This window comes from Caenorhabditis remanei, chromosome X (genome assembly GCF_010183535.1).
Source record: "Caenorhabditis remanei strain PX506 chromosome X, whole genome shotgun sequence".
Taxonomy (NCBI): domain Eukaryota; kingdom Metazoa; phylum Nematoda; class Chromadorea; order Rhabditida; family Rhabditidae; genus Caenorhabditis; species Caenorhabditis remanei.
Window position 1 is genome coordinate 13,442,938 of NC_071333.1, and position 27,835 is coordinate 13,470,772.

Sequence of the window (27,835 nt, forward strand, 5' to 3'; positions counted from 1 at the left end):
CGATGAGTGTCCAAAATGGTCGAGGATCTGTTGGTGTTGGCTGTATCTTCCTTCTGACTGTTTTGTTACTTGTAGAACACAGCTCCAAGTGATATTCTTCAACTGAACCATCCACTGATTTCTTCGGAATAATAGGTTCAGCCAACCCCAGAATCAGTTCGATGCACTATCCACTGTGGGAAATAAAACTTCATTAAAAGCGTTATTAAAGGATGAAAGATAAGCTCTCGCCTCTGATTTTATACTGGCAGATGCGGAGCCAGACAGAACATGTTTAGGTGAAAGAATTCAATTAAAACAGATAGAAAGAATGATTCAAGTCTAAAAGCCTATGAACCATATCGGATGGGAGCAAGGAAAAAAGTTGGATGTGTACAAAGTACATCGAGTATAGGCACAATGAAAAAGTTATTCAGATTTGATAACTACAAATTAGAGTTAAACCCTTTTCAGAAGCTCGGCTGTTTCAGTTTCAACTGGTTTTGAATTGTCTTCTTCGGATGACTTCAAAGTGAGAAGATTTACATTCTGGAATACCAAAAAATTAGTTGGAATGGAAATTTTTTTTTGAATTGGTCACCTTTGATTCCGTAATTGGCAACAAATACACCACTTGTATCTCATCGTCTTCAAACTTAGAGTAAATTTCTGCTCTGCGTTGCAAGCTTTCGATTTCGCAGTAGATCTAAAAACTTCACAATAATTCATAATTCCAGACAAGTCTTACCTCTACAATCGCTTTGTTTCCAATGTGATAAGTGATGTATCCGGCTATGACTGTGAATAGATTCAAGTTATTTGACAAAATCTGAAGTCGGAATTGTTTAGCTTCTAAATGAAGAAAATCACCTTTGAAACTTTCTCATTGACATCGTCATCTCCTTTGATTCCTTGAAGTTTGAACCAAGACTCAGAGACTATTAGAGCCCAGTTTCTCACAATTAGGAAAAAGATTATTGAGGCACCGATAAAGTCAGATTCCTGGAGAACGCTTTTGAAAGCAAAAAAAGAAAATTGTTTGACTCACTTTCCAGAACACCATGGATATCCAGACCGCAATAAGAGCAATAGTGTTAGTAAGCACATCAGTGAGCTGGTCTCTCATCAAAACTCTGATTTGATTATTCTCACGTTTACTGGAAATTTCTGTTGAGAATTTGAGAAAAGGAGCAACTCACATGAGACAAATGAAAAACAGTAAGAGCTTGACTACAATATTGACAACAATAACAACGACATGAGGTACTCCAAACTCAGGATCCAAACTGAAAAAATATTTTTATTTTTCAGCTAATTAGTGTAGATGCTTTACTTTCCAGTTATGAGCGCATCAAAACTTTGAATAAAGTTGACAAATGCCAACGCCATCATCACAACAGAAGCAGTCAGCTGAAATATCGCAATATTACTGACAATTTCTCTGATCTTACATTTGTTGTAGCTTCTGAAGACCTTCCTCTTGGGTATTCACTTTTTTTGACCCGTTTGTCCTGCAAGATTTAATTATTTGAAATTTCAACATGTACAACTTTACCAAAATAAGTTGAATCAGAAGCAGAAAACTGACAAAAACGTCTCCAAAACTTTCGACGGCAGATGTTCCGATTGAAAAACTACTAGACAGATAGGCAGCCACACCCTGCAGTACCAATGATGTAACAAATTTTAAATGAAACCAACCTTGATCAAAACAAGACCGACATTAGCCAAATTGACTATTATCATAATCACATATTCCGCAAACTCCTTCAAGAAGAAACTATTATAAAACTGGAAATTCAATAAATGTGCTTACCGTTTTGTTGGTCATCTTCAATATATTTAATGTGGATGGTGCTTACAACCTACTCTTTTTTGGCAGCGCTCATATTTATCTGTAACAAATTTATACCTTCGTTGTGCCCTCTCTTTCCTCATTTCGGACTCTCTTTCCTCATTTTGGACTCTCTTTCCTAATTGTGAACTCTCTTTTCTTGCCGTGTGGTGAGTATTGACTTTCTCGCGATTTGTTGATTTTATTGCGTATCAGTTTATCTTTTCTCTCAAAATGATGTGGAAAAATAAGACTGATAGCAATTTTAAAAAACCATCAACAAGTTTCCTGAGACTTATCTCCACAGAAGAAACAAATCGGAATCATTCACTCAAATATTTGCGCAATCTGCTTATCATGAGGAATTGAAATCTATTACTGTCGAATCAAATGCTTATTTAAATCTTTCAAACATCGGAACACCCGAAAACTGTTCAAATGATGATTTTGCTACTATTATTCGAGTTCTTACAAATGTTATCATGTGCTATCAAAGCCAGAATGCAAAACTATTACTTGAAGTCACCGCTATTCAATCGGAATTGTAATTCGCTTCAGCCTCCCATCAAAAAATCTTTTCAGATATCGTTTCCAGCTCTATTAATTCAAAAGAAACGAAAGAATCACTTATCAAGGCAGTTCACTCAGCTAAAGAAGAAGGTAATTGTACATCTTCCATAATTGTTAAACTAGATAAAGACGGTTCTAATGATAACCTTATTGCTGATAACATTACAAAGAATTGTGGTGTCCCCTCGGCTGAATCGGTTTTTCGGATCATCACCAAAAAGGGCCCTCCGTTGCTAAAAATTATAATGAAATCAGCGGAAAGTGCCACCAAAGTTCTGGAAAATTTCAGAAAGTGAAATTATCAATTCCAGAACTGTCTCGGTTATCTACCCGTCCAGATCTATCGAAGACGGAGATTATAAAATTCAGACTTGCGTGGAGGGAGGCTATCGAGAAGAACAAGGTTGCTGGCAAGAGAATCTTAACAGTGAGAGATTTGAATGTTGTGAAGATTACTTACAAAGAAGGTCAGCAACCGTGGAGTTGGGAAGTCTACCCAAAAAAACTCAGACACATCTCAATAGGCATTGCAAGCTGCTTTTCAGTTTGTAACAAACTTGCCAAATTGGATTTTTAAACTTACTTTTATAACTTTGATATTATGGCTCTATCTGAAACCAAATTGGACAATTCTAATCCAGATTCCTTACTATCATTTGATAACCGTTATTCAATTATTCGCAATAACCGTGATAAACACGATGGTGGCGTGGCTTGAGGGGCCTTTACTGGCACTGGAAGTGCTGAGTCGACCTTCCTCACAAGATCAGCGGACTTGTGCAAAGTAATTTGAGATTTACATGCTTAGCTCAAGTTATTTTTGAAGATGTTAAGCATTATGTATTTCCAACATAGCGTGCAATTATGTGCAGAAAAAAAACATTGTTATGATTATGCTGAATGTGTGTGGGTTGAGAGTTCGGTAGTCCAAAAAATAACAAGAAACCTTCTAATCCGATCAACTGTTTCCCTGAGAAGCCAAATCTTTTGATATCATCAGTTGTTCTTCTTCTATCATTTTGTATGATTATAGTTTTTGTTGGTGGGAAATAAGTGCAAATTACAATGAATGATGCAACAAACTAATTTTGTAGTAATCTGGAATCATAATATACTTTGGAAATGAATTTTTACGTTCTGGATGCTTTTCTCATCTATAAGAACTTTGTGAGATTTTCTAAACATTGTCATGTTTTGAGCGAATGAAACGAGACGATTTGGTTTCCGATGATTTTATTTAACAAGGTTTGGCTGGCGACCGTTTATCAGATAGAAAATAAATTAATGCTGAAAAGTTTGTCAGAGAAAAATATAATATTCCTTTTTTATAAAGTTAAAAATGGGAGAGGATAGAGCAGACAGTGGTTGAATTTATTCTTTGAGCAATTAGTAATGATTCATCTGATTTCTCAATTGTATCTCGGAGAAATCAAAATCAATTGCAGAAAAGAATGAATTCAAGACAAATATTCTCTATGTTAATCACAGTGTCAGACAAATAAACTCATATCATACAATTCAAGGAACACCTGTCTGACACTGTTAAAAAACATCGATAATATCATTATTAGAGAATTAAATCAAATGTCTGCATAGATATCACATCGATGCAAAGACCGATGAGTGCGTGGAAATAGTGACGATGGTGGGCTCTCCGGTGGAATTGGGGACATTGGCCTGCTGGGCAAGGTCGACGCTCTGCTAAGAGGTGGTCGAGTACTCATCGGGAGCATTTCCTCCAGATTTCTGTTCACGTCTCGAGCGGTCAGTCGACGGGCAGGCCCTGTTTGCAGTGGTCCAGCCAACTCGCGCAACAGATGGAACATCGATTTGATGAGTACAAGAGTCACGCACAAAGACATCGTGATGAAGGCAACGATAAAGAGGGGATTCTGAAAAGCGACTGATTGTAGCACCAATGTAGTCAAATACAAGCTACTGACGTTTTACCTCATTGCGAATCAGCATGATGGCGGTAGTACCAACCAGTATGCTGTTGATAAGAAACGGTATAGTAAACCCAAGAATCGCCATAGCGAGCTTGGGCCTCATTTGTCCAGGAGCTCTCACTCAGTCGGTTGGTTCTGGGTAGTCAAGAATGAAAGAAATGATCGGAAGACATTCCAGGTAAGGAGGTTGGGTACCAGATAATTGGTATAATTGGGCGTGGCTTTCTCGAAAATTGTTGATTCGTCAGTTCCGGATGTGGCACATCTGTGATTATCGCACACAAAAATGGTTTTTCACATTCTTGCCTCCTTCATTTTATGGGATGTGGTTGAAATTGTTTCCTCCTCGTGGTGGATTTTTATTAGAATTTTCTTGTTCTATAGAATATTTACCTACCAGAATGAAAAAAAAAACAAAAAGAAAGCATTTCATACAGACACAATGAAAAAGTTATTTAGATTTGGAAACTACAAATCAAAGTTAAACCTTCTGCAGAAGCTCGGCTGTTTCTGTTTCACCTGTTTTTGAATTGTCTTCTTCGGATGGCTTCAAAGTTAGAAGATTCACATTCTGGAATTAAAAAAAGTTATTGGAACTGAAATTTATAAAATTGGTCACCTTTGATTCCGCAATTGGCAACAAATATACTACCTGTATCTCATCGTTTTCAAACTTTGAAAATATTTCTGCTCTTTTTTGCAGGCTTTCAATTTCACAGTAGATCTAAAATCGTCTCAGTAAGTCATGTTCCCAGCAAAATCTGACCTCAACAATAGCTTTGTTTCCAATATGATAAGTAATGTATCCGGCCATGACTGTGAATAGATTCAAGTTATTTGACAAAATCTGAAAGTCGAACTGTGTTAAGCTCCCAAATGATGAAAATAACCTTTGAAACTTTCTCATTGACATCGTCGTCTCCTTTGATTCCTTGAAGTTTGAACCAAGACTCAGAGACTATTGGTGCCCAGTTCCTTACAATAAGGAAGAAGATAATTGAAGCGCCGATGAAATCTGATTCCTAGAGAATGCTTTTGAAAACTCTAACAGAAAACATGCTTAGACTCACTTTCCAGAACACAATGGATATACAGACCGCAATTAGAGCGATAGTGTTAGTAAGCACATCAGTGAGCTGGTCTCTCATCAAAACTCTGATTTGATTATTCTCGCGTTTACTGGAAATATCTATTGAGAATCTATAATTTAAAAAAGGAGAAACTCACATGAGACAAATAAAAAACAGAAATAGCTTCACTACAATATTGACAACAATAACAACGACATGAGGTACTCCAAACTCAGGATCCAAACTGAAAATAACAATTTTCGTTTTTATCTTATTTTCGTAGATTCCTTACTTCCCAGTTATAAGCGCATCAAAACTTTGAATAAAGTTGACAAAAGCCAATGCCATCATCACAACCGAAGCAGTTAACTGAAATCTCTCAATATTATTCACCAATTCTGTGATCTTACATTTGTTGTAGCTTCTGAAGACCTTCCTCTCGGGTATTCACTTTTCTTAACCCGTTTGTCCTGCAAGATCCAAAAATTAGAAATTTCAACATAAACACAATTACCAAAATAAGTTGAATCAGAAGCAGAAAACTGACAAAAACATCTCCGAAACTTTCGATGGCAGATGTTCCGATTGAAAAACTACTAGACAGATATGCAGCCACACCCTGCAGTACCAATGAAGTAACAAATTCAAAATAAAACTAACCTTGATCAAAACAAGACCGACATTAGCCAAGTTGACTATTATCATAATCACATATTCCGCAAACTCCTTCAAGAAGAAACAATTATAGTATTGAAAATTTAATAAATGTGTTTACCTTTTTGTTGGTCATCTTCAATATATTTAATGTGGATGGTGCTCGCGAAGAAGACTGAAAACTATAACTTCATTAGTTGACAACATAAATTTACAACCTGGGTTGTCGAATGGAGAGGGGGAATTTTTACGACCTCCTCTTTTTTGGCAGCGCTCATTTTTATCTGTAACAAATTTATACAGGTATACAATTCACGAATCAACTAGGTAACTACATAGTTTTGAAGCAAGCAAATATAAAAAATTTTCAAAAACTCTCAACGCTCTTAAATGTTGTTTGTATAAAATGGTCATTATTGGTATATGACCTTATCAGTAGTTCATAATTTGACATGACCACATCACGTTTATGAATGAAAACCAAAATGAGTCTGACGAAAATAATTTCATGTTTTCTACCCGAATTTGAAAAGTTTGATGTTAAGATTTGGGGGAAGTTTAGAAGAACAGTTTGTCACGAAACCTAGAAAACTGGTGATTCTAAATTTTCGATGCTCCTGTTATCAGTAGTACCATATTTTTACTGTCAGAAAATTTATTTTAGTGTTGATAACAAGAATACTACAATGAAAATTTGACAGCCATGAAAACCGGGTAAAGTTTAAGAAATGTGGAAATCTAGTCTGTCTCTCGGCTATAAGAAAATGCGCTGACAAGCGAATGTTTTACAAAATGGTGATTGAAGACATAGTACTGCAGATGATAAGAGGTGAAATAACTCAATCGATTGTTTTCACTGTTATCATTGAATAGTTTGAGGAGAGCGTGGAATAACGGTGGAAGGAACCGCATTAGAAAACTGACGAGGGAACATTTGGTTTGTGGTGTTTTAGACGCGGACGGTAATGCGTTGAAGTCGATTTAATGAAGTACTTTTGACAAAAATGGGGAGATGATGTAAAAACACATATTTTCTGTAACGGAGAAGTAATTATGACGTAGGGAAAGGGAAACTCAGAAAACTGAAAAAAAAATTTTCCAGAAAATAATAACAACATTGTAAACAACTCTTACAACTTATTAATTTTTTTCGATAATTTCTGGCGATGTTCCATGTAGGTGGTTTGCTCTAAAGCAATCAATTTAATCTAAAACAATAATTTTTCTAATTTTTTATTCTTTTAGATAACATTTTTTTTAAACAATCTCAACTCTTAACAGATGTTTTGACATTGTTTTCATACATTCCCCATTTCCCTCATTCAAAACATTTCTGTGTGACTTCTCACTCCATGGGATCATCCAAATAATATGCAAATTGATGCATGTCACCAGCCATAGTTGATTGAGATTCGGGACTTGCTCTTTATCGCTTAATTGATCTTGGACGGAGTACGATGACCGGAAATTGACACGGCGAGATGGAGCAACAGTTAAATTAACAGAAAATGGGAAGAAGAGCACATGAGGTTATTGATGGTTATCTAGAATGGTGAGATGCTCGGTTCTGGGATTTGGTGAATTATGGAGTCTTAGATTAAACGTATACAAAGTTGTAATTTGCATAGAGTTAGTTCATACAACGTACAAAGGAAAATGACCATATTTTCCGCATTTCAAAGAAACCTAGTTTCCACTAACCTCCATCACATAAAACTGACTTCTGAAGTGACAGTAATGAACTGTTCAAAATGTTCTAAAATGCAATTGAAATGAATCTTATTGAATGTTGTCATGTATCGTGTTCAAAGGATGAAACATGTCACATCAGTCGAATTGAGTGATTGCGCACACCCATACCTTACCTCTTACAATGAATCGTCTACAATTAGTATTGTGTCGTGTTCGGTGTCAAAAGATGCCGACTGACCGCTTTGAGGTAAACTTCCGGCTCATGCATTTGATTCATCACTCCCTATTTTTTATTCAATCTGCATGCACGAGATTGATAGGTGGTTGTCGGAAATGTTTTTCGAAGGAGAACCCCCCAAAAATACCTAAACATGGATTTTCAAATTTCATTCTTTCTGTTTATTAGAAATGGGAAAATGTTATTAGCTAAAACATTTTTTTCCTCAAGCAAATGCGTTTTTTTCTTTTCTATTCATGCCTTCTCCCCCTTTCTTGGCATATGTTTCATTAACATTTCCATCATTCTCCAACTCAATATTCTAATGAAACGAGCTCTCTAATCCGTGTGATACATTATGAATAAGTCGTGTAGGGAGGGGTCGCCGTCGGGTAGTAAAAAGCTTTAGATAGTTTGCGATAAACGTGTGAAATGCGCGCCTGAAGAATGATGAGAAACCAAAACGGGGTGAAGCAACGAATTCGATTTGCTATTCCACTGTCTCCACTGAATAATTCATCGAAATTCACAGATAGTTTCAAGATGCTAAAGACGGCAGCGGTTTAGTTTCAAGTTTCGGGATTCAAATCGATTACATTACACCTTCCATTCAAGGAATACCAATGGGAAAGAAGAGTCACCTGTCGCCTTCTTCATTGTTTCCTCCCGTCACTAGATAATCCATGGGCAGCTGACAATAGAGTCATGGTATTCATCGTTGCACACTGTTCTCATACAGTGTCACGTCACATTCTGAAGAGTCGGCGTCGATGAGTTATTATAACAGAGTGATGGGTTAATCCCACTCGAAATCCTATGGATAAAGTGGAGTCATGCTACCGGTTATATGCTTATTGGAATTGCATACATACATTGTATGGAAAAAAAATAATATCGGTAAGATTATGGTTTTTTAGAAGATTTTATAAATTAAAAAAGACTACATTGAGAAAAAACTTTTTTGGATGTTACTTGATCCATTCTGACCTGATATCGCCAAAACTTATTGTGGAATCATGATAAAAAAAACAATATGCCAATTCATAACTCGTTGTAAATTGGGTTGTTATTCACTACTTACCAGAATAACTTGCAAAATTTCGAAAATTTCCAAAATTTTAAAAAGTCAAAATCCAAATATCATCTTGGATGTTCTCACTTCATTGTTATGCGTCCTGCTTCCTTTTTTCTTCTCATACCAATAACTAAGGCAAATTCATCAACACATGAATATGAATACAGCCATAAAGCTGGCCTCTCCGTTTTTGGGCCCTTGGTGAGCATACGGTAGCCGCCATAGTGCCCGCCCAACCTCGCCTTCGTCCATCGTTCACTATTCCGACAAGCCCCACCTCCTTCCCTCAACGTGCCCCTAGTCCCCCCGTTGCCTCTCCTTCGCCTCTCTCGTTTCCTCGTTTACTCCCGATTCTCCTTCTTCCCGATTCATTTTCTCACTTTTTTCTTCTTCTTCAGTTTTTTCTCTGTTCCTAAATTTGTCTAGTTTCAATTTCACTCAATTTCCAGATTGTTATTCTAATTGTTCCAGTCAAAGTAGCATCTGAATCTACTGTCTTCTCCGTTTCCAAAAATGATCGCAACCGTACTGCGCTACATACTAGCGCTTTACCTTTGCACCAATTTTGCTGATGGAGCATACTTTTCTCAGGTAAGACTCCCCCATCCGCCACTGATAGGCCCACTGTTATGATTTTCTGTTTTAGTTCTCCATGAGAGCTCCGGATCATGATCCATGTCATGATCATACTGGTAGACCAGTCCGATGTGTTCCTGAATTCATCAACGCCGCCTTTGGTAAACCAGTGATTGCTAGTGACACCTGTGGAAGCAACGGACCATCCAAGTAAGTCAAGATTCTCCTCTCAATATATATTTATCTCATCCTCTTTGATTTCTCTATTTTTCCAACTGATTGATCTTCCTTAACATGATTACACTCTCACGTTGTCTATCCTTTGTTTCTTTCGTTTTTTCTCCTTTGCCACAAACCATTCCTCTATCAAAACTCTAATTGGATTCTGTTTTTTCATTTAGATTCCTGGGGGTTTCGTTTTCCAAACAAAAATTGTTGGCCTAGGCCGTCGTCGTATTAAAAATTGCCTTTTTTGATTAACATTGTAGCGGCAATAGGAAAAAGCATTTCTTTCTTTGAGATTGAAAATTGTGCTACGAGGGAGAAAGAGCAGAAAGATTGTAGTAAAGAAATGTTAGATGCTAGACGTTATTTTTCAGATATTGCATTGTAAAAGAAGGCCCTGATGGAATTATCCGTGAACAATGTGACACTTGTGATGCTAGAAATCCTTTCTTGTCTCATCCCGCTTCCCTTCTCACCGATCTCAATTCTATTGGTAACATGACATGTTGGGTTTCCACTCCAAGTTTGAGCCCACAAAATGTGTCACTCACCTTGTCACTCGGCAAAAAGTTCGAGCTCACTTACGTCTCAATGCACTTCTGTTCCCGTCTCCCTGACTCCATGGCACTTTACAAGTCGGCTGACTTTGGAAAAACATGGACTCCCTTCCAGTTCTACTCATCGGAGTGTCGTCGCATTTTCGGAAGAGAACCAGATATCTCAATCACAAAGTCCAATGAACAGGAGGCTGTGTGTACCGCTTCTCATATCATGGGACCAGGTGGAAACCGTGTTGCATTCCCATTCCTTGAGAATAGACCATCTGCTCAAAACTTTGAGAACTCGCCGGTACTTCAGGATTGGGTCACTGCCACTGACATCAAAGTGGTGTTTTCTAGATTGAGTCCGGATCAGGTAACTAGAATCTGAAAATTGGATACAAAAGTGATATGGGGTATTTAGGCTGAGCTATACGGATTATCCAACGATGTCAATTCTTATGGAAACGATACTGACGACGAAGTCAAACAACGTTACTTCTACTCAATGGGAGAACTGGCAGTTGGTGGTCGCTGCAAATGTAATGGTCACGCCAGTCGATGCATCTTCGACAAAATGGGCCGGGTAAGCACCTTCTTAGTCATCAATACCTTTCTTATTTTTCTTTTCAATTACTTACGCAGAGAGTACACGAACATTCATTTTTCAGTACACCTGTGACTGCAAACATAATACAGCCGGAACTGAATGTGAAATGTGCAAACCATTCCATTACGATCGTCCATGGGGAAGAGCAACCGCTAACTCTGCCAACTCCTGTGTTGGTAAGTAAGGGGGTCATGGAATAGTGAAAGTCCGTCTTGACTACTGTTTTCGCGCACTCAGCCGATTAGTTGTTTCTCAAACACACACACACACATTGAGAAACAGTCTCGCGCGTTCCATATCTCAATGGATATTAATGCCAATGGCGATCCGTTCCATCTCATTACAAATGTCAACGAGTACAATGCGCGAGAAACCACGGGATATCTCAACACTTTTGTGTTAACACTCTACGCTTTCCTTTGAAATTTTCGAAAATTGGGTCGGATCATTTCCAAATATGAGGAAACGGATAGAATTTGATTCTACTTGAAATGAGGGAATAAAAGAAGCAAGATAATTAAAGCTGATGATCCTATCAAAAAACAAATGAAAACATAGCCCCCGTCGCAAGACGACAAAACGCGAATCATAATCAAATAACGATTATAATCATATTCCGTACGGCTTCCCATACCGAAAAGCGGGTCAAAAAGCGCATCGTCGTGTTGCCGACGCGCGAAGAAAAAAGAATCTAAGTGCCCTCTTGAATCAGTTTCAAAACGTTGCCGACCCTTCTAAGAACCATCCAGAATGCTCCAAACCTAATTTGATAAAAACCAAAAAAATCCGGCTCTGTAAATAGAAGGCACGTGAGCTTTCGAATATTTTTGAAACTTCTTGTTCTCTAACTTGTTTTGCTCGGCTACCTCGTTTGGTATGCACACACAGGTGATGCGTAGGGGGAAGTACATTGTTCCGAACCCCTGTATTAGGCGATATACAAACAACCGTCCAAATATAGGGTCCCCCTCTGTCGCCGCCACCTCTCGACAATATATTGGATTAACTATGTATGACGAACGAGGTGTGAAAAGTCGTTGAAAAGATGGCGGTGGAAGTGTGGAAGTCATCTTCTTCCTTCTGTCGCCCTCCATCACTTTCCTTTGGTTCTGTGATTGTATGATTCGAGAAATAGAAGGAAGTTTAATGGATGTGTGAGAGGAACATTCCTACGGTAGGCATACATAGACATGTGCTTGCATGAATTACTGCTAGATTAATAGCCAGACGGTTGTAAATAAACTGGGAGAGGGAAACAGCGAGAAGCGCGCGGGATTATTGAATGATGAATTGAAAATTCCAGCTTGCAACTGCAACCAACACGCAAAGAGATGCCGATTCGACGCTGAGCTCTTCAGATTGAGTGGAAACCGGTTAGAAATTTGGGAAATGTGAAGGGCTAAACTTAATTCAGAACATTTCAGATCAGGAGGTGTCTGCTTGAACTGTCGTCATAACACTGCAGGAAGAAACTGCCATCTTTGTAAACCAGGATACGTACGGGACACTTCTCTCCCAATGACTCATCGCAAGGCCTGTAAATGTGAGTTTCGGAAACATTTCTCTTGACTTGGCCGTCCGAGGCGTTGAAAACCCATTTATCAGTTGAACCCTCACCAGGCGGCTTTTCGTATGTATTCCTGTTTCTGTTCTCCTCACCCAGGGGACCAAAGACACCAGTTGTTCCTTTGGAACTTGTGCCCTCGTCTGGTCTAGTTGAAAATCTTACATAATGCCATATAAAAAACCAGGGGTGAAAGATTTGTACAAGTGGCCCCGTGTCAAGAACCTTTATCTCGGCGGGCGGTCGGACATGCTCATGATGCGACTAATTTCCGAGAGTAAAAGAAGGACGGGGGGCCCAATTTAAGCACCCTTCTCAAGCACCGATGTTACGTAATTGAAACACATCTCTTCTGGTGGTTTTCCCCCCGTGTGCTCTCGAGTGACCACGTCCGATTGTATAGCACTTTGCTTCCGTTGATTTTCTTGTTTCCTTCTTCTTCTTCTTCCAATTGTTTCTTCTTCATAGCCCATCCTTCAAAACTTCTAGAAGCCAGGAAAGGAGGGATGTAGGGGGGAAATCGAATTTCGGAGTGTTTGTTGCCGAAATTGGAATTGAGTGAGAAGAAAAAGAGAGAGTGGACAAAAGGACGAAAGTGACCACACCGCTGGTTACTTTGTAGTTTTCCTTCTTGATTAAATTTGGGGCAAAAAGAGGGACAATATTGAGAAGAGGTCGAAAAAAGTGCTGGCTTGACCAGGAGGTATAAAACGAAGTCTCCGGGGATTGGGTTTTTTCTGAAGACACGATTTTCTGGAGGTTGAGTGAAAAACTAGGGACTTGGATACTGTAGCCAATTGTTGATTCTTGAATAAATTCTGAAAGAGAAGAAAACATTTCCTCATCATAATATCCTGTTGTTTTGTGGCTCTTGAGCGCGAAAATAGGTTCAAAAATAAATCTAGAGGCTTTTCTTCATTTCCGAAAGATCTAGATTAGCCATTTTTTGTTCTGCGGCGTGCGGATGTGTATAAATTAATGGCGCTTTTTTTTCGAACCCTTTTCTTTTCCATCAGCAAATCGACTGAATAAAAAACATAAAATTATCACCACATCCATCTGCGGACTTTCCGCTTCGATACCTTCTGTTCAGGCAAGCTTAATGTGCTATTAGCCAAAACAAATACAAAAGACATGGGAAACAAGAAGGAAGCGCACAGGTCCCCCGTGATGACACCCGGGAAGGGGGGATCGTCTCCTTTTTTGTCCTTGGATGGTCACCGACGCGAATAGAATAGAAAAAAGACGACGATTGCATAATACGCACATCATCGCTCACCTAATAATGCCTCAATTTCTCACCTCAGCCGCAATTACCAACAAACACTTTGCTTTTCCGAGAAAAAAAAAACGTGAGGGAGGAAGTATAGTACAAAATGGAAGATCTAATTTGGTGGCCTTCTTCTGATGTAAAGAACTAAACCACAACTCAGTTATCACGATCAAATACACTTGTCGGATGTTAAATTACCGTAGGCGCTGGTTCTTTCCATTCCACACCAGTTGCTCCACAACAACTTGTGATGCTCAACAGAGCAGCACACATTTATCAAAAAGCGTTGGAGTCTTCCCCGACAAATTGCTGTTCGGTGAGGTGTCTCTTTCGAATGAAATCGCATTGCATTCTACCTCTCTTCCCATTTGTTTGATAAGATTTATTGAGCTTATTGGATGGGAAGATGAAAATGAAAAAGAAGAAGATAAGAAGAGAAAGGGGGATACGTGTTGCAACACCGATGCGTGTATGTCACCGAACAATGTTGCCTCAATGATTGGCTCGTTTTTAATTGGTGGAGCAACAAATTGAGATTTATTGAAACATTGGATGGGGGATGGATTGGATATTGGCAATGAGCCACTAAACCCAGATTTATTTTAGAGTTTGTGGGAAGTAAGGGACTATTGTAAAACTTTTATGGGGAAGGATATAAATTTCTGTTACTCAACATATTACCCGCCAGGGATAGGTTTCATTATGTTTTAAGAAATGTTTGAAACATAATTCTCTCAATTTCAGCATGCGGCTGCCATCCTGTTGGATCTCTCGGCAAGAGTTGCAACCAATCGTCCGGACAATGTGTCTGCAAACCTGGAGTCACTGGAACCACCTGTAACCGTTGTGCTAAAGGATACCAACAAAGCCGTTCTACCGTCACACCATGTATCAGTAAGTAATGAGCACTGCAAACATGAAACTCTTCGGGGATTCCGAATTAGCATAATAACCTTTTGTTGATTTAAAGTGGGTAATATGAGAGGTGCCTTTTCAATGACACCTCTCCTTTCTCAAGGGAAATGAGTTGGAACACCCAAACATCTCAGAATCAAATTACATATGACATTTGTGAACCTTTTCAGAAATTCCGACGAAAGCAGATTTCATTGGATCATCGAATTCGGAGGAGCAAGGTAAGCAAATAGACGTATAGTTAGCCCTGAACATAATGTCCTTGGTTCGTCTAACTATAAGCAAATATTTGGATTTTCACAATGAAAAAAAAAACGCATGTTATTTCAGACCAGTGTTCGAAATGCCGAATTGTTCCAAAGAGACTCAACCAGAAGAAATTCTGCAAACGGGATCATGGTAAGACACTCCACAATATAATTTTACAATTTTTTTTCAAATTTCAGCTGTTCAAATGGTTGTGGTCAGTCGCGAGATGGTTGATGGATGGGCCAAGTACAAGATTGTGGTTGAGTCTGTATTCAAACGAGGAACTGAAAATCTTCAACGCGGAGAAACATCTCTCTGGATCTCTCCACAAGGTGTCATTTGCAAGTGTCCGAAGCTCCGCGTCGGACGTCGTTATCTTCTCCTTGGTGAGTCCATTACACAACCCATCCCATTCTGTTTAAATTGTCTTTCGTCGAATGGGGTGTCTGTTTTGTTTTGTCCGAGAAAAGAACAAGGAGGAGGAAAGAAAAGGCAAAACGATAGTTAGTGCCCAATGATAAATGCGTCCAAAAATGCTAATTAAGCGGTGGCGGACACATTGAGAGGAAAAGGGGGGAGAAGTGTGAAATGTGACAGGATGGATTAGGCGTGGAACAATAGACACAAGGGCCTGCTAATCTGATAGCTGATTATTCCAATCATTTCAGGAAAGAATGATTCGGATCACGAACGTGATGGGCTGATGGTCAATCCTCAGACAGTTTTGGTCGAATGGGAAGACGATATTATGGATAAGGTGAGAAAGAGGGGTTATAATATAAATAGGAGCATCTAATAGACAAGTAGAAACAAAATCTTTTCAGGTCCTCCGCTTCTCCAAGAAGGACAAACTTGGACAGTGCCCAGAGATTACTTCACACCGATACTAAATTTGCTATTTCTACCCGTTGGATCATTTACTTTGAAAATTTTGTCATCTTACACTTCCGTTTTATTTTATTTATGCAACCCCTCAATGTTTTTGAAAATCTCTGAATCCGTGTGACCCTGATCCAATCTAGTTTCCTTCCTCTGTTTTATGTTAACAGCCATATCAAGCTGTTTTCTTTTCATAGACATTCTCTCCGACTGGGTACTGTAGCAGTACCTCCATTTTGCTTTAAACTAATAATCCCCCATTTTCACGCATGACGATTCCCTCTGTGGTGCATTCTCTTCTTGTTCTTTTATTTTTATTTTCTAATTCCAGTTCAATTCTCATCCTTGTAACTCTCATTTATTGGTTGTGAAGTCTATTATTTCTACCTTATTTTTCTTGTCCTTGACACTTTCCAGTTCAATTCTACTTTTTCTTTTTGAAAAAAAATACAACTGAACCACTAATTTTCTGACACTGTGTCATTCTCTCCATGTTTTTATTTACAGTAAACCTGTCAGTACAAGAATAAAGTCTCCAGATCAACAGAATCTTCGTTTGAAACAAAAGAACACGAGACCAGAGGCAATGGATATCTTGGCAACAGGTGCAAGTCGAGTGGCTCGTAAAACTCTTCACATTTGCATAATATAACACATGCATTCCAGCCTCTAATCTCTCTTATTCACAATTTGAAACCATCACCACCTGATACTGTTTACTCATTAAAGCGTGCAAAATTATAAGCATTTACGACTCTCAGCTGCACGATTTCCTGCTGATTTCAAATAGAGCAATATTCTGGTAGGATTTGCACTTTTGTTTTTTCTCATTACCTAAAAAGTGAGTGTATCGGTTAAAAAACTGGCGGTGCCAGTCACTGGCGCCCACCCTGGAGAAACAATTCAATTTACTTTGATAAATTTTCCGAGTGCACACAAATACATTCTTGTTTTTTTACGATTGGTCTGACAACGGGTGGATGTAGTTGTGGTGCCCAGTTCACACAAAGTATTCCCGGTTGAATTGCGACGGTTCGACCAAAATGACAAATGTGCCTCAAGTCACTGAACGACGTGTCAGCGAGCAAAAAAGAAAAGAATTATGCACGGGGGGTCTTCAGTTTTTCCCCTTCAAACTCTTGCGTTCACCACCACACTACTTCTATGTGATGCATATAGGAAATGAGTCTCTAGGGATTCGAACGAAAAAAGTTGAATTTTTTTCAACTTGGAAAAAGTTCAAGATGTAAGGGAATATAATGAACGCTTATTACTAAAAAGTTTTATTAAAACTGAAAATCAAATCATAGAAACTAAACGTTCAAGAATGATAATGCTGTTCAGGGTTTCTCGATGGAGCTCCTCTGGTTTGTTTCCTGGCAGTATTCGTTTCGAAGCAGATGTCAAATTCAAGGAAGAACTCTGGACGATTGTCAGCAATGTACTTGTACATGAAGTACACACACCGTTCTGTATCACATTTTCTTATTTCTGGTCCTATTTCCTGAGCATCATATTTTGGAAGGTATTTGTCAACACAATGGGCAGCCCAATCTCGAACAAATTGCGCCTGAAAAAAGTGAAGATAGAATGAAGTTGTTTATGACAACCTAATTCAACCGTACAGTTAATTTTTTCAGTTTTTGTTTTTAATTAAATGATACGAATTGATCAAAAATCTTTTGAAAGGAATTTCGACCGAACAATTTCTGATAAGAACTGTCTCACGTGATCGTTAGGAACCATACATTCGAAAAGTTTCAAATTGGAACAATATAATTCTAGAAACAAAAACGGATAAATATACTCACATGTCGGTAATCATCATACAATGCTGGATGGCAGTACGCAGCGACTAGTGAGAATATGACAATTTGTAGAAAATACATCCTCACATTACCTGTAACGGTCATCTTTTGTTCGAAAGTAACAACACACGAAAACGTAATTAAATCTCGAAACGAAATCGAAAAGAGAGAAAAGTAACCCGGGTATAGACTGAGTGAAATCAATCACTCGCAAGAGAACGACAAAAAGTGACAGCTGAACGGTTTACGGCATGCCAACCCAAGATTTCAGATGTCAAAATGAAAAGAAGGCGGACAACAAGAAAGCAGAGAAGAAAGTTGTCTTGCTTTTCTAGACGTCAAAAAGGACAGGTGGGTAATTATCTCAAGAAAAATCTAATATGTACCATCAAAAAAGCGAGTCGGCAGCCAAAGGGAACCGAGCGCTGTTTTTGTTTTGTGTCGTTTGGGAACTGAAAAACAAAAAAAAGCAGAAAAAAGAACATAACGTGTTTCTCACTTTCAGGTATTTAACTTAACTTACTACGAAAACATAAACTTTTTTGAAAATTATGTGGCTGGACAAGGAAGACCAAACAGTCTGTATGGCATCTTAATGGGGTTTTGTTACACACCGCTTCGGTAGAAAACGAAACATTATTTCTCTTTCTCTTTTCTTTTTTTTAATCACATTTTTGGTATCTCAGTTGTCTTCTCGAATGAATTCTTCGAATTGTGTGATGATCTCTGAGAACTTTGAAGTATAATATTATTTTGGTTTCTCCATGATTTCATTTCAGTTTTGTGTTGGTATGGACTCTGAATCATCACTGCTTCTGCTTCTTTTTCTATTTCCGAATGTTTTCAGCTTCCGAAATAATGATATCAAAAAGAAAAACAATGAAGGTATTGTCTATCGAGAGATGATTCATTTATTGAAAACTCTGGAAAAGTACCGCCTCAACTATAACGCCAGGAAGTTTTCTTCTTGGTTTCTTTCGCTAGAAACAACATGCTGAATTATCATGAACTACGGATGCTAATTATATTTCAAGTGGCCATGGTATTCATGGTCCAGAATGTATTTCAAATCTATTCAACATTTGGACAACAACTGAAAGATACAGATGACTATGTTAAAGAAGCTCTCAATCAACCAAGAACCACATTCTATCGTTTTGTGAGTTAGTCTATCAAATGTGCAATTATTATCTAGTATTACAGAACAAAAACTCTAGTTTTTACTCAACCCACGCTCAATGGCTCACTGATGGTGATGAGACTGATGTCTTCTGGTGGGAAAATGTGATAGCTATCCAGCAAGTTGGTATATTCGTGGGGTCTATAATGTTTGGCTACATCTCTGACCATGTCGGAAGAAAAACTGTTTGCCAGTACAGCTTACTTGTTTCATCTATTATTTTACTGATCGAGGGATTTCAATCATCTACAATTGTGATTTCGATATGTCGATTCATCATTGGAACTCAAACCGGTGCCATTATTGTTGTTTCCTGGAGTCTCACCACTGAACTGATCTCACCAAGAACAAGATTTCTGGCTAGAGCATTCGCTAATTGGGTTTTTAATTTATTCAGATCAACTCTCTATACAAAATACTATTTTCAGCCAACTGGAAAGTTTTTACTTGCTCTTATTTGCTTTTTCTCTCGGAACTGGAGAATTTCCCTCCATGTTTGTGCTGGATTCACTCTTCTGGGTGCATTGTTGTATGTATTCTTTGTGCCTGAAAGTCCAACTTATCTTCAGTGTCATGTATGACCAATTTATGAAATAGATCTGTAAGCTACCATAATTTTCAGGGTCAACGAGAAAAAGCTCAAAATATTGTTGCTGATGTATTTGAGAAATCAGATGGCAAATGTGTTATAACACTTCCAAATGGAATTCGATCGAAACCACTCACTTTAAAACAGATTTGGAGGAAAGAAAAATACAGAAATGTTATCATTTTATTTGGAGCAATTTGGATAATGACTAATTTCACAGCTACCATGCTCGACTTTTCAGAAGTTATCATTTTCAAGAATAACTTGATATACAGTCAGATGTTGTTAGCAGGAGTGCCAGCGTTGTGTAAAATTGTTGGTGTTTCTTCAAAATCTTGCATAATTAATTGTTTTCTAGCTCCTTGGTCTTATCGAAATATACCTGGGAATCATAAGTAGACGTAATCTTCATCTGGTTTCACTTTTCATCAACGCAGTGTCAATGTGTGCATCTGGCCTGTTGATAGTGTTCAATCTTCAAAAAAGTTACCCGACACTCTACGTAATAGTGTTTCTAATCGGTTACTCTTCCATAGAATTCATCTGGGATGCTTGTTATTTGTAAGTCAAAAAACAAAAAAAAAGAACTGAAGAGAGTGGGATTCGAACCCACGCCCCCGAAGGGACTGGTGCCTTAAACCAGCGCCTTGGACCGCTCGGCCATCTCTCCACATGAGTGTGTAGAAACAAAGTGTAGTAAAGTCAACACGCATGGGAGCGAAACACAGGAATGTTGCAAATTGTTGTGGGGAGAGCGTGTGCACTTATCTTTTTATTTAGATTCTTTGCTACTCTATATTTTATTTGTAGATGTGTCGTGGAGCAAGTTCCAACAGAAGTGAGAGGAACAATCAGTGGAGCATGTTCTTTTCTGTCGAGACTGTCCGGAATAGTTGCATCTAAAATGGTTTGTTTAGAGTAATAATAAAAATCAAAATAATTATCGCAACCTTTTTTTGCAGACGATTGTGAAACGACACTGGGAACCTGCTCCACTGTTCATTGCGTTTGGAACAGCTATAATACATTTCTTGATTGCGTTCTTCTTTTTGAATGAGAGCAAAGACGCAAATCTCGGAGAGGTGGAGAAAACCTATATTGCATTATTTTCGAATTTTGATTTCAGATTGGCTTCACACTGCGTCGGATTTCACAGAAAGTTTCCCAGAAAATCAACCAAATTCGAAACATGACAAAAAAAGAGAAACGACCGTCTGAAGTTATCATTCCCCCAATTGTGGTTATTGATAGATCAGACCCAAATAATCCTGTGTTGGATCCAGTTCAACAAGAAATAGGAAAAAATTGAATAAATATAGAATACTCATTATGTTGCCTTTAAAGTCGTCCATTAATAAATTTGTTTCGAAATTATTTGAATTTTTGCTCCTTATTGATTTCACTATGATTCATGCTCTTATCAGATTGTAGAGTCGTTGTCCCATCTTATAAATGTTTATTTTCACAGGAGTCACATTGCTCAGTCTAAACTGAAATCATTATAAAAAGGCTAGAGCGTCCACACATTTTTCCTTTCGTTCTTTTCTGTCCGTCTCCCACTCTGTCATTCATTTCTTTTACTCTCATCGTCAAAGTCTCCTGTATTCAGCGCTATGTCATTGCGTTCACATTTTTAGTCCATTCTTTCATTTATTCGTTCGATTTCTTATTTTTCAGTTAATCAACTTCTGAATAATGCCCAGCAAAAACTGCGCAAAAAATCTACATGCCTGCCAATGGGAGAGAGATGTTAGTTTATTATGAAATGTGTATAACTATTCGCATTATTGCAGATAGCCTTGGTCTTTCTTCTCTTGATAGTGCTTTTCAACATCGGACAGGTGGTGTACGCGTATCGTGCAAAATTTCTAAGAATTGTTCGCCGTGAGGTGAATAATCGTATTCCAGAGGACGATGAGGACCCAATCCTTGGAATCAGAGACTAATTTTACTGGTGAGTCATTATTTTTTAAGAAAATGCTTCTACAATCCAAGTGCACAAAAAGCGGAGCAAAATTTCAATTATTCGAGCGTTCAAAAAATGATTTATATAGCTAGAAAGGCGTTTACACAAATATGCAGCTCAAAAGTAGATATTATCAACTTTTCGTAGTATTATTAGAGTAGATACCTAAGAACTTAAAATCTGAATATTTCAGATCCATCGAATCGTCAAACTTACCACGTCATACGGTTCCCGAAAGAAACTTTGTCCACAACCACGCTAAATGTTATTTCTTATTCTACAAGCATACTTTATCTGCTTTTCCTCTTTTCAAATCAACAAAACACTGATCATGATGACGTAATAAATAAAAACTGATAATTTTCAAAGTTCAATGCCACCTTGGAAACAGAGAGTATCATGTCAAAGACACACAGGTCAATCCGTGGGTTGAACAGGAATTCTGGGCGTTTTGATTGTCCATCGCATTAAGAACAATGAGCGCGAGATTGTAAATAATATCGACACGAGTTCTATTCGGTGCAGCCGGCCAAACCACACCAATCTCGCCAGAAGAAAATAGATTCTGAACGGTTTGATGCTTCATTATTTATTTAAAAACTTCTGTTTCAAATGTTGGGGTTTTATTTTTGATTTAATAGTTTTTTAGGGTAGAAACTGAAACATGTATGTGATTTAGTTTATTAAGACTGTGGCCAGGTCAATCTATAAGTGTTTTTACTACTACTTTAAGATAACGTGTTGCAATCGGTTTATAGACAACATTAATGTTGCGTATTCGTCTTTTATCAGCCGAATTTTTCAACTTACAAGTTATCGAATTTTTTGGAAACCGTATATTGTTCAAACTGGAAGCCATTCCTGACTGATATTTGATGTTTGTTTACGTAGAAATTGATCAAAAACAAAATGAGCGCGAACAATTGAAAAATATATAAACCAACCCTCACAACCACGCTTGTGCTCTTTTGTTCTACAATCCTATTGAGAGAACTTGTTCTCCATTGTCTGCAGATAATATGATATCATCTATAAACGTTTGATTTCGAGTCATTGCGCGAGAAGCTTTTGAGAAAACACCTCCACAGCCAAAGGCGGGTGAGGCAAGAGATTATTTACGTAGTGAGAGCATCGACTCCGCCCGATTATGACCTGTCTGTTCTGGACTGCTCCGCATTCTCCTTGAAAGCATGATAAGTTGGTCGAACTGGTCGGTATCTGATCTGTATACGTGTGATGCTAAGAAATTTGGTATTTATTCATAAGATGGGAAGTTGATTCATGACTTTTGGTGCACAACTCTATTTTTTTTGTTGAAATTTTGCAAATATATGTTCTATACTTTTCAAAACAAGCATGACAAGTATAACTGAAAAAACTCCAGATATTTTAGTCGCCTGTCATTTGAGCTGAATGACCAACAAACATGGAATTTAGAGAACAACTCAAAAAACAATAATTAAAACAAAGTAGTGAGCAGACATCGGTCAAAAATTGATAAGAACGAATAATGACGATAATTTGTTATATAATTAGAAATTTATTTTTAACAATCATCTAAACCCCGCATCGTTTCCGTTTCCCTAAAAATATCAGTTTTTCTGATATAACTTTTTTTAATGAAAAAAGATGACATTGAATGAAAATCGTAAAAAATAAATATTGAGTAGTAGTGAAGCAATGCAGTCAACTGAAAATGTGTACTATGTATAGTGATTCCTGGCTTCCTATTTTCCCCCCTCCCTGGTCAGAATCATCGCTTATCATTTGTTATTGCCTATACTTGGCTCTCTTCCCCTTTCATATATTTTTTTTCATCGATTTTCATTAGTTTGTCTTCTCTATTTCTATTATCCGTTCCATTTCGACTCTTCATTCAATGAGAAAAAGAGAGAAGAGCGGTGAGAGAATCTTAACATGTCTTCCAAGCATAATCCACGCGTCTGATAAATATTTGTCACTTCTCCAACTCTGAAGCAACCATACAAATTTCTTCTTCCGCTGTTTTTTTTTTATTCTTCCGCTGTTTTTTATTTAGTTTTGCAGTCAATATATCATTATTCATTTTCTAATCTTTCTGAAAAAAATCAGCTGTCGAATATAGAGCAATGCCTTTCAACCTAGACTTTGCACTAGTGAAACATATTCTCTTCCATTTTAATATCTTCATTCAGTTTTTCATCTAGCGGGGGATTTCAATATCTCTGCTCTTTCCTATGTGGTGCACTATTTCCGTCTCTGCACACCTTTTTCATGTTTTTTTTGGATTTGATAAGGAAAAGGATGTGCAGACATTTTGGCCCTCCAATATCCTCCCACTCGATGAAAACAATCAAAATTTCTTATATATAAAACTTTTAAAGAACCAAAGCTAAGATATAATAATTAGATCTCAATTTTTCTGATGGGAATTTTGAGATGAAAAACTCCAGAACATCATATTCACATTAACAAAACGAATTTCTATTTAGCTTTAGTGTACTTGCATTGTGAGACTTCCGCCTGGGTCTTTTTGATTTCTTTTAAACAAAATTAAAAAAAAAAGGTTTTATCCTATGCATTTTGAAGATTGACTTATGATTCTTGATTTTTTTTAAATTTTGTAAAATAGACTTCCTACAGACCGGATGTCGATTGTCAGCGCATCCGGATGAAAAATCTTCATCTTGCACTTAAAATAATCAAGATTCAAGATTTCGAACAGAATTTTGGTTTTAACTTTTTGTTTCAACAACTTGACGACCTAGCTCTTCCATTTTTCTTTTTGAATCTTAAGATTTGGTTCAGATTTTTGTTTTTTCAACGTTTCCTATCGCATGAAGTTTCGTATCAATTCGCTGAATACGTAGAACCATCTCGTTATTTTATCTAATTTCCCGTTGGGATGTGCATTATTACTATTTTTCTAGACACTGATATTTTCGATATCTGTTTTTATTCCGACTACAAATCTTCTTCTTTCCCGCAATATAGTCTTCTATTGTTTTTTATGTTATTCAATACTGCACATTCTCCATTCTAATTCCCTTTTTGAATATCGCAAGAGTAAAGAATCAAAACGTGAGTCACGACAGGTCAACTGGTACTGTGTCGGTTTTTTCCATTTTAGGCATTGACCTTTATACAAATATGATTCATTTTAGTTTGTAAAGTTCTTTTTCCATTTTTTTTAAGTTCTCTCATAAAACTTCCACAAAAAAATTTATAACCGAAACGTCCTGACACTGCAACGATTCAATATCACAGCCACAATATGGGTTTTATTCTTTTTTCAAAATTTTTTTCTCATTTCTGAAAATTGCCTCTAGAACACCTCAAATATTACCGTATTCTCATACAGCGTGCAATACTATGTATTGAAGAACTCTCCGAAAATACCTTTATTATGTCTTGCCATACCATCTCACTCTCGCTACCAGACAGGCATCCTAATCCTCTCTTTTGCATAGTTAGCAACTTCTTTGCGGAAAAACGTATTAATTAAATGTATGGTAGACAGACAAGCGTCTGGTACGACGTATCCGGTTACACGTTTCTTCCAGCTGTTAATTACTTCGAACTAAACATTGTCCGCAATATATTCTTCTCTTATATTTTCTTACGATTTTGACTTTCTCTCCGATTCTGTTTACAATTGTATTTTATTTTTCAATGCACCGATATTTTTGCCACTGGGCTTCCAGCTTTGTTTCAATAATGAACCAATGTTAAATCCCATAAGAGTTAATGGCACCGTGCTTCTCTCTACTCGACTTACGGGTAAACAGTTTTTTGGTGGGAAATTGGTGTCAAATGATCACAAATTGAAGTTCGATCGAAGATGGTATCAGAAATAATAGTGAGGCAATGAAACTGTCAAGGAAAGAAGACTGAGAGCTCGCGACTGTCAATGAGGACACATAGAGGTGTCAGGTGTCCCAGAATCATCATTTGGCGTTTACGAACATTCTGAAAGTTTCCACGTTGTCATGGCTATGGCATTAACACGATTCAATAATTGATTATATCAAAATTAGAAGGGATTATTCGTAACACGGAATATAAGTGCCCCAGAATATGATAACTTCTTTCAAAAACACCGATTCGGGGTATTCCAGCTGTGAATCGTAACAGGGTGGCACCGGTACCATCTGGATACGTTTATCTTAAGCTCACAAATTTTGAGATGAAAAAGTTTTTCAAACATGTTTTTGATCACAAGAAGAGATCCGTTTTTTTTGTGGAGCAGATTTTCAGTACAATTGTTCATACACAAAAACCATATCCAGTGCTCGGCGGTCTCATCTTCTTTTCTGAAAACACCCATTGGGGGTCATCCAGCTGTGAATGGTAACAGGGTGGCACCGGTACCATCTGGATACTTTCACCTCTCCGAAGTGAAAGGAAAAGTGTTATAAACGTGTTTTCGATAGTACTACACCATCTCAAAGGAGGGCTGCAACGAAATTGATAGCAACAAATGTCAACTTCAAAAAATGAGCAGTATTACTGACTACCAGACTTGTCAAAAATTGGGTCGGCTAGGCCTCTGGCAAGTCTGCCGACTGCAATCAAATCAGCAAGTACCCTGCGGACCTTCAAAAAGTATTCGTTGTGAGTACATGAGGAAATCTCAAAAGCTAAGACAATTCATGAAAATGTATATGCTTTCCCTCCTTTTCATCTCAAGAAGATATTCGTTTTTTTATTTTGTAGAGCAGATGGGTCATGCAGCTGTGATTCCTGATTTTGGAAAACGACACGAGTACCATCTGGATGCTTTCATATTGAGCTCACAATTTTCGAAATGGAAAGTGTTGTAAACATGTTTTCGATAGTCCTCAATGCTCATCTGCTCGGTATGAACATATCGAACAGGTTTACACTCTGGTAGATGTACCCGTCAGTGATTTCGTTTGGGTTTAAATCTGTAAACACAATATCGAAAGTCTCCGGAGTGAAGGGTGAGCCTGAAACAGTTAAGTTGTGTCTGAAATCCAGTCCAAATCACTTCTCCTCTCAAAGATTTCATCCTTTTAGTAGCAATGGTCTGCTATTTTCAATGAAATAATTTGAAATATGCTTGACGAATACGGTCTTCTAAATATTTTGAATTTTGATGGTGTTTACAACTTTGCACCTTCGCGCCCATTCTTTGATCATTGAAGTGCTCGCTCGTTGAACTTCAAAAAGGAACACTAATCGAAAAACCCATAAAATTAATGGGTATCGTACCACGCACACCGTTTCGTAAACAACATTTTGGCGGGGTATGGTATACAAACTTCGAAATAATGAAAGTTTGGAACTCGACCCCAATATGTGAAGAAAATCAACTGAAATATGAAGATACCTTCAAGGTTGAGCGTACCTTCTCTGATTTATCAAAAGTCTGACGTCTTGGTCCAGCAAGGGAAACCAAAGGTCTTCAAATATCTACGACAAGTAAATGTGTATCTTGTGTGACATTAGTACTGTAGACAGATTGTTTTCAAAATCTAACTAACTACATTCTATGTTGCCGAAAATACCCATTCGAGCTCTTGGACCTGTGAGTCGTGATAGCGCAGAGTGGCACCGCTACCATCTGGATACTTTCATCAAAAATCTCAAAAATGGAAGGTATCGAAAACATGTTTTCGATAGTTTTTAAAACCAGTCCGAAAAAAACCAATGAAAGCAAACCGACAATATTGCCAGGTATCATAAGAAGAAAGTGTGACGGTCAATCCTCGGATCTCACAGAACATGAAAATTAACTACGATCCGGTGAACATAGTTCGAAGTTGTCATAGCTGATGGCTTAGCAATCGGTATCAATTCGAATGACGCAATATATCAGAAATATTAAAAAGGTTTTCTTGTAGTATGATTACTGTAATCTATGATGTGATATCTCCGAGCGCCTATGTAATATGGTTTTTCTATTGAGTACCGTTCGAAGATTATACATATCTCTTGATGCCATTCTAAAAAGTAACGTGATTTTTTCTTTATGAATCGTTGAGCAGATGTACCGTCCAATGGTACACTGCGTCACTCGCCAACGCCATTTTCGAACAATTGGTTTTTCGAAATCGAAAGTAAACATGTTTTCAATCAGTCTCAGATCTCAGCTGCATGAAAAATATGAGACCAATAGTGTCGGATGTTTACCAAAAAAGGTATCGTACCAAACTATTTTTGAGATACAATGAGAATAGGTGAAAAAGTCAGGTCAGGAAAAGTTTCCGAAATATATTGAATGTAAGACCCGCTGGTAGGTTTACCTAAAACCTTTGAGAAGAAGCATCGAGTGAAGGTTTATTTTATGTCTATAAACTTGATTGTATGGAACTATCAAAGACTCGAGGCGGTACCAAGCTCTCGGGATTTTCCAAAATTCCACTACACAGCTGGCCACCGCAAAACATTTTCAATCCTACGGATTGTCTTTTCACTCA

General features: G+C 37.7%; 7 protein-coding genes across 7 annotated transcripts; 3 read left to right on the forward strand and 4 right to left on the reverse strand.

Moving 5' to 3' along the window:
* Positions 1-438: 438 nt before the first annotated feature.
* GCK72_024671 (uncharacterized protein) lies at positions 439-1,810 on the reverse strand (the record flags this gene model as incomplete). Its single annotated transcript, XM_053735988.1, has 9 exons — positions 439-528; positions 581-685; positions 728-808; positions 859-981; positions 1,028-1,136; positions 1,179-1,265; positions 1,313-1,389; positions 1,681-1,746; positions 1,796-1,810. 9 exons carry the CDS (start codon positions 1,808-1,810, stop codon positions 439-441), a joined length of 753 nt encoding a protein of 250 aa, XP_053579554.1.
* A 2,153-nt stretch (positions 1,811-3,963) lies between these two features.
* Positions 3,964-4,417, reverse strand: GCK72_024672 (uncharacterized protein; the record flags this gene model as incomplete). The annotated part of the gene is made up of 2 exons (XM_003117989.2): positions 3,964-4,275; positions 4,334-4,417. 2 exons carry the CDS (start codon positions 4,415-4,417, stop codon positions 3,964-3,966), a joined length of 396 nt encoding a protein of 131 aa, XP_003118037.2.
* Positions 4,418-4,813: 396 nt separating this feature from the next.
* Positions 4,814-6,107, reverse strand: GCK72_024673 (uncharacterized protein; the record flags this gene model as incomplete). The annotated part of the gene is made up of 8 exons (XM_053735989.1): positions 4,814-4,903; positions 4,952-5,056; positions 5,099-5,179; positions 5,223-5,354; positions 5,403-5,511; positions 5,560-5,646; positions 5,695-5,771; positions 6,063-6,107. The coding sequence occupies 8 exons, from the start codon at positions 6,105-6,107 to the stop codon at positions 4,814-4,816; spliced, it is 726 nt and encodes a 241-aa protein (XP_053579555.1).
* Positions 6,108-9,553: 3,446 nt separating this feature from the next.
* Positions 9,554-15,881, forward strand: GCK72_024674 (uncharacterized protein; the record flags this gene model as incomplete). Its single annotated transcript, XM_003117574.2, has 13 exons — positions 9,554-9,631; positions 9,687-9,826; positions 10,216-10,756; positions 10,805-10,966; positions 11,052-11,166; positions 12,294-12,363; positions 12,415-12,533; positions 14,572-14,721; positions 14,913-14,963; positions 15,073-15,141; positions 15,189-15,377; positions 15,660-15,748; positions 15,816-15,881. 13 exons carry the CDS (start codon positions 9,554-9,556, stop codon positions 15,879-15,881), a joined length of 1,839 nt encoding a protein of 612 aa, XP_003117622.2.
* A 1,310-nt stretch (positions 15,882-17,191) lies between these two features.
* On the reverse strand, positions 17,192-17,783 carry GCK72_024675 (uncharacterized protein; the record flags this gene model as incomplete). The annotated part of the gene is made up of 2 exons (XM_003118064.2): positions 17,192-17,440; positions 17,682-17,783. The coding sequence occupies 2 exons, from the start codon at positions 17,781-17,783 to the stop codon at positions 17,192-17,194; spliced, it is 351 nt and encodes a 116-aa protein (XP_003118112.2).
* Positions 17,784-18,669: 886 nt separating this feature from the next.
* GCK72_024676 (uncharacterized protein) lies at positions 18,670-20,756 on the forward strand (the record flags this gene model as incomplete). Its single annotated transcript, XM_053735990.1, has 8 exons — positions 18,670-18,837; positions 18,882-19,238; positions 19,287-19,433; positions 19,481-19,762; positions 19,806-20,008; positions 20,258-20,354; positions 20,410-20,529; positions 20,574-20,756. The coding sequence occupies 8 exons, from the start codon at positions 18,670-18,672 to the stop codon at positions 20,754-20,756; spliced, it is 1,557 nt and encodes a 518-aa protein (XP_053579556.1).
* Positions 20,757-21,142: 386 nt separating this feature from the next.
* GCK72_024677 (uncharacterized protein) lies at positions 21,143-21,393 on the forward strand (the record flags this gene model as incomplete). Its single annotated transcript, XM_003118433.2, has 2 exons — positions 21,143-21,196; positions 21,241-21,393. The coding sequence occupies 2 exons, from the start codon at positions 21,143-21,145 to the stop codon at positions 21,391-21,393; spliced, it is 207 nt and encodes a 68-aa protein (XP_003118481.1).
* Positions 21,394-27,835: the final 6,442 nt, after the last annotated feature.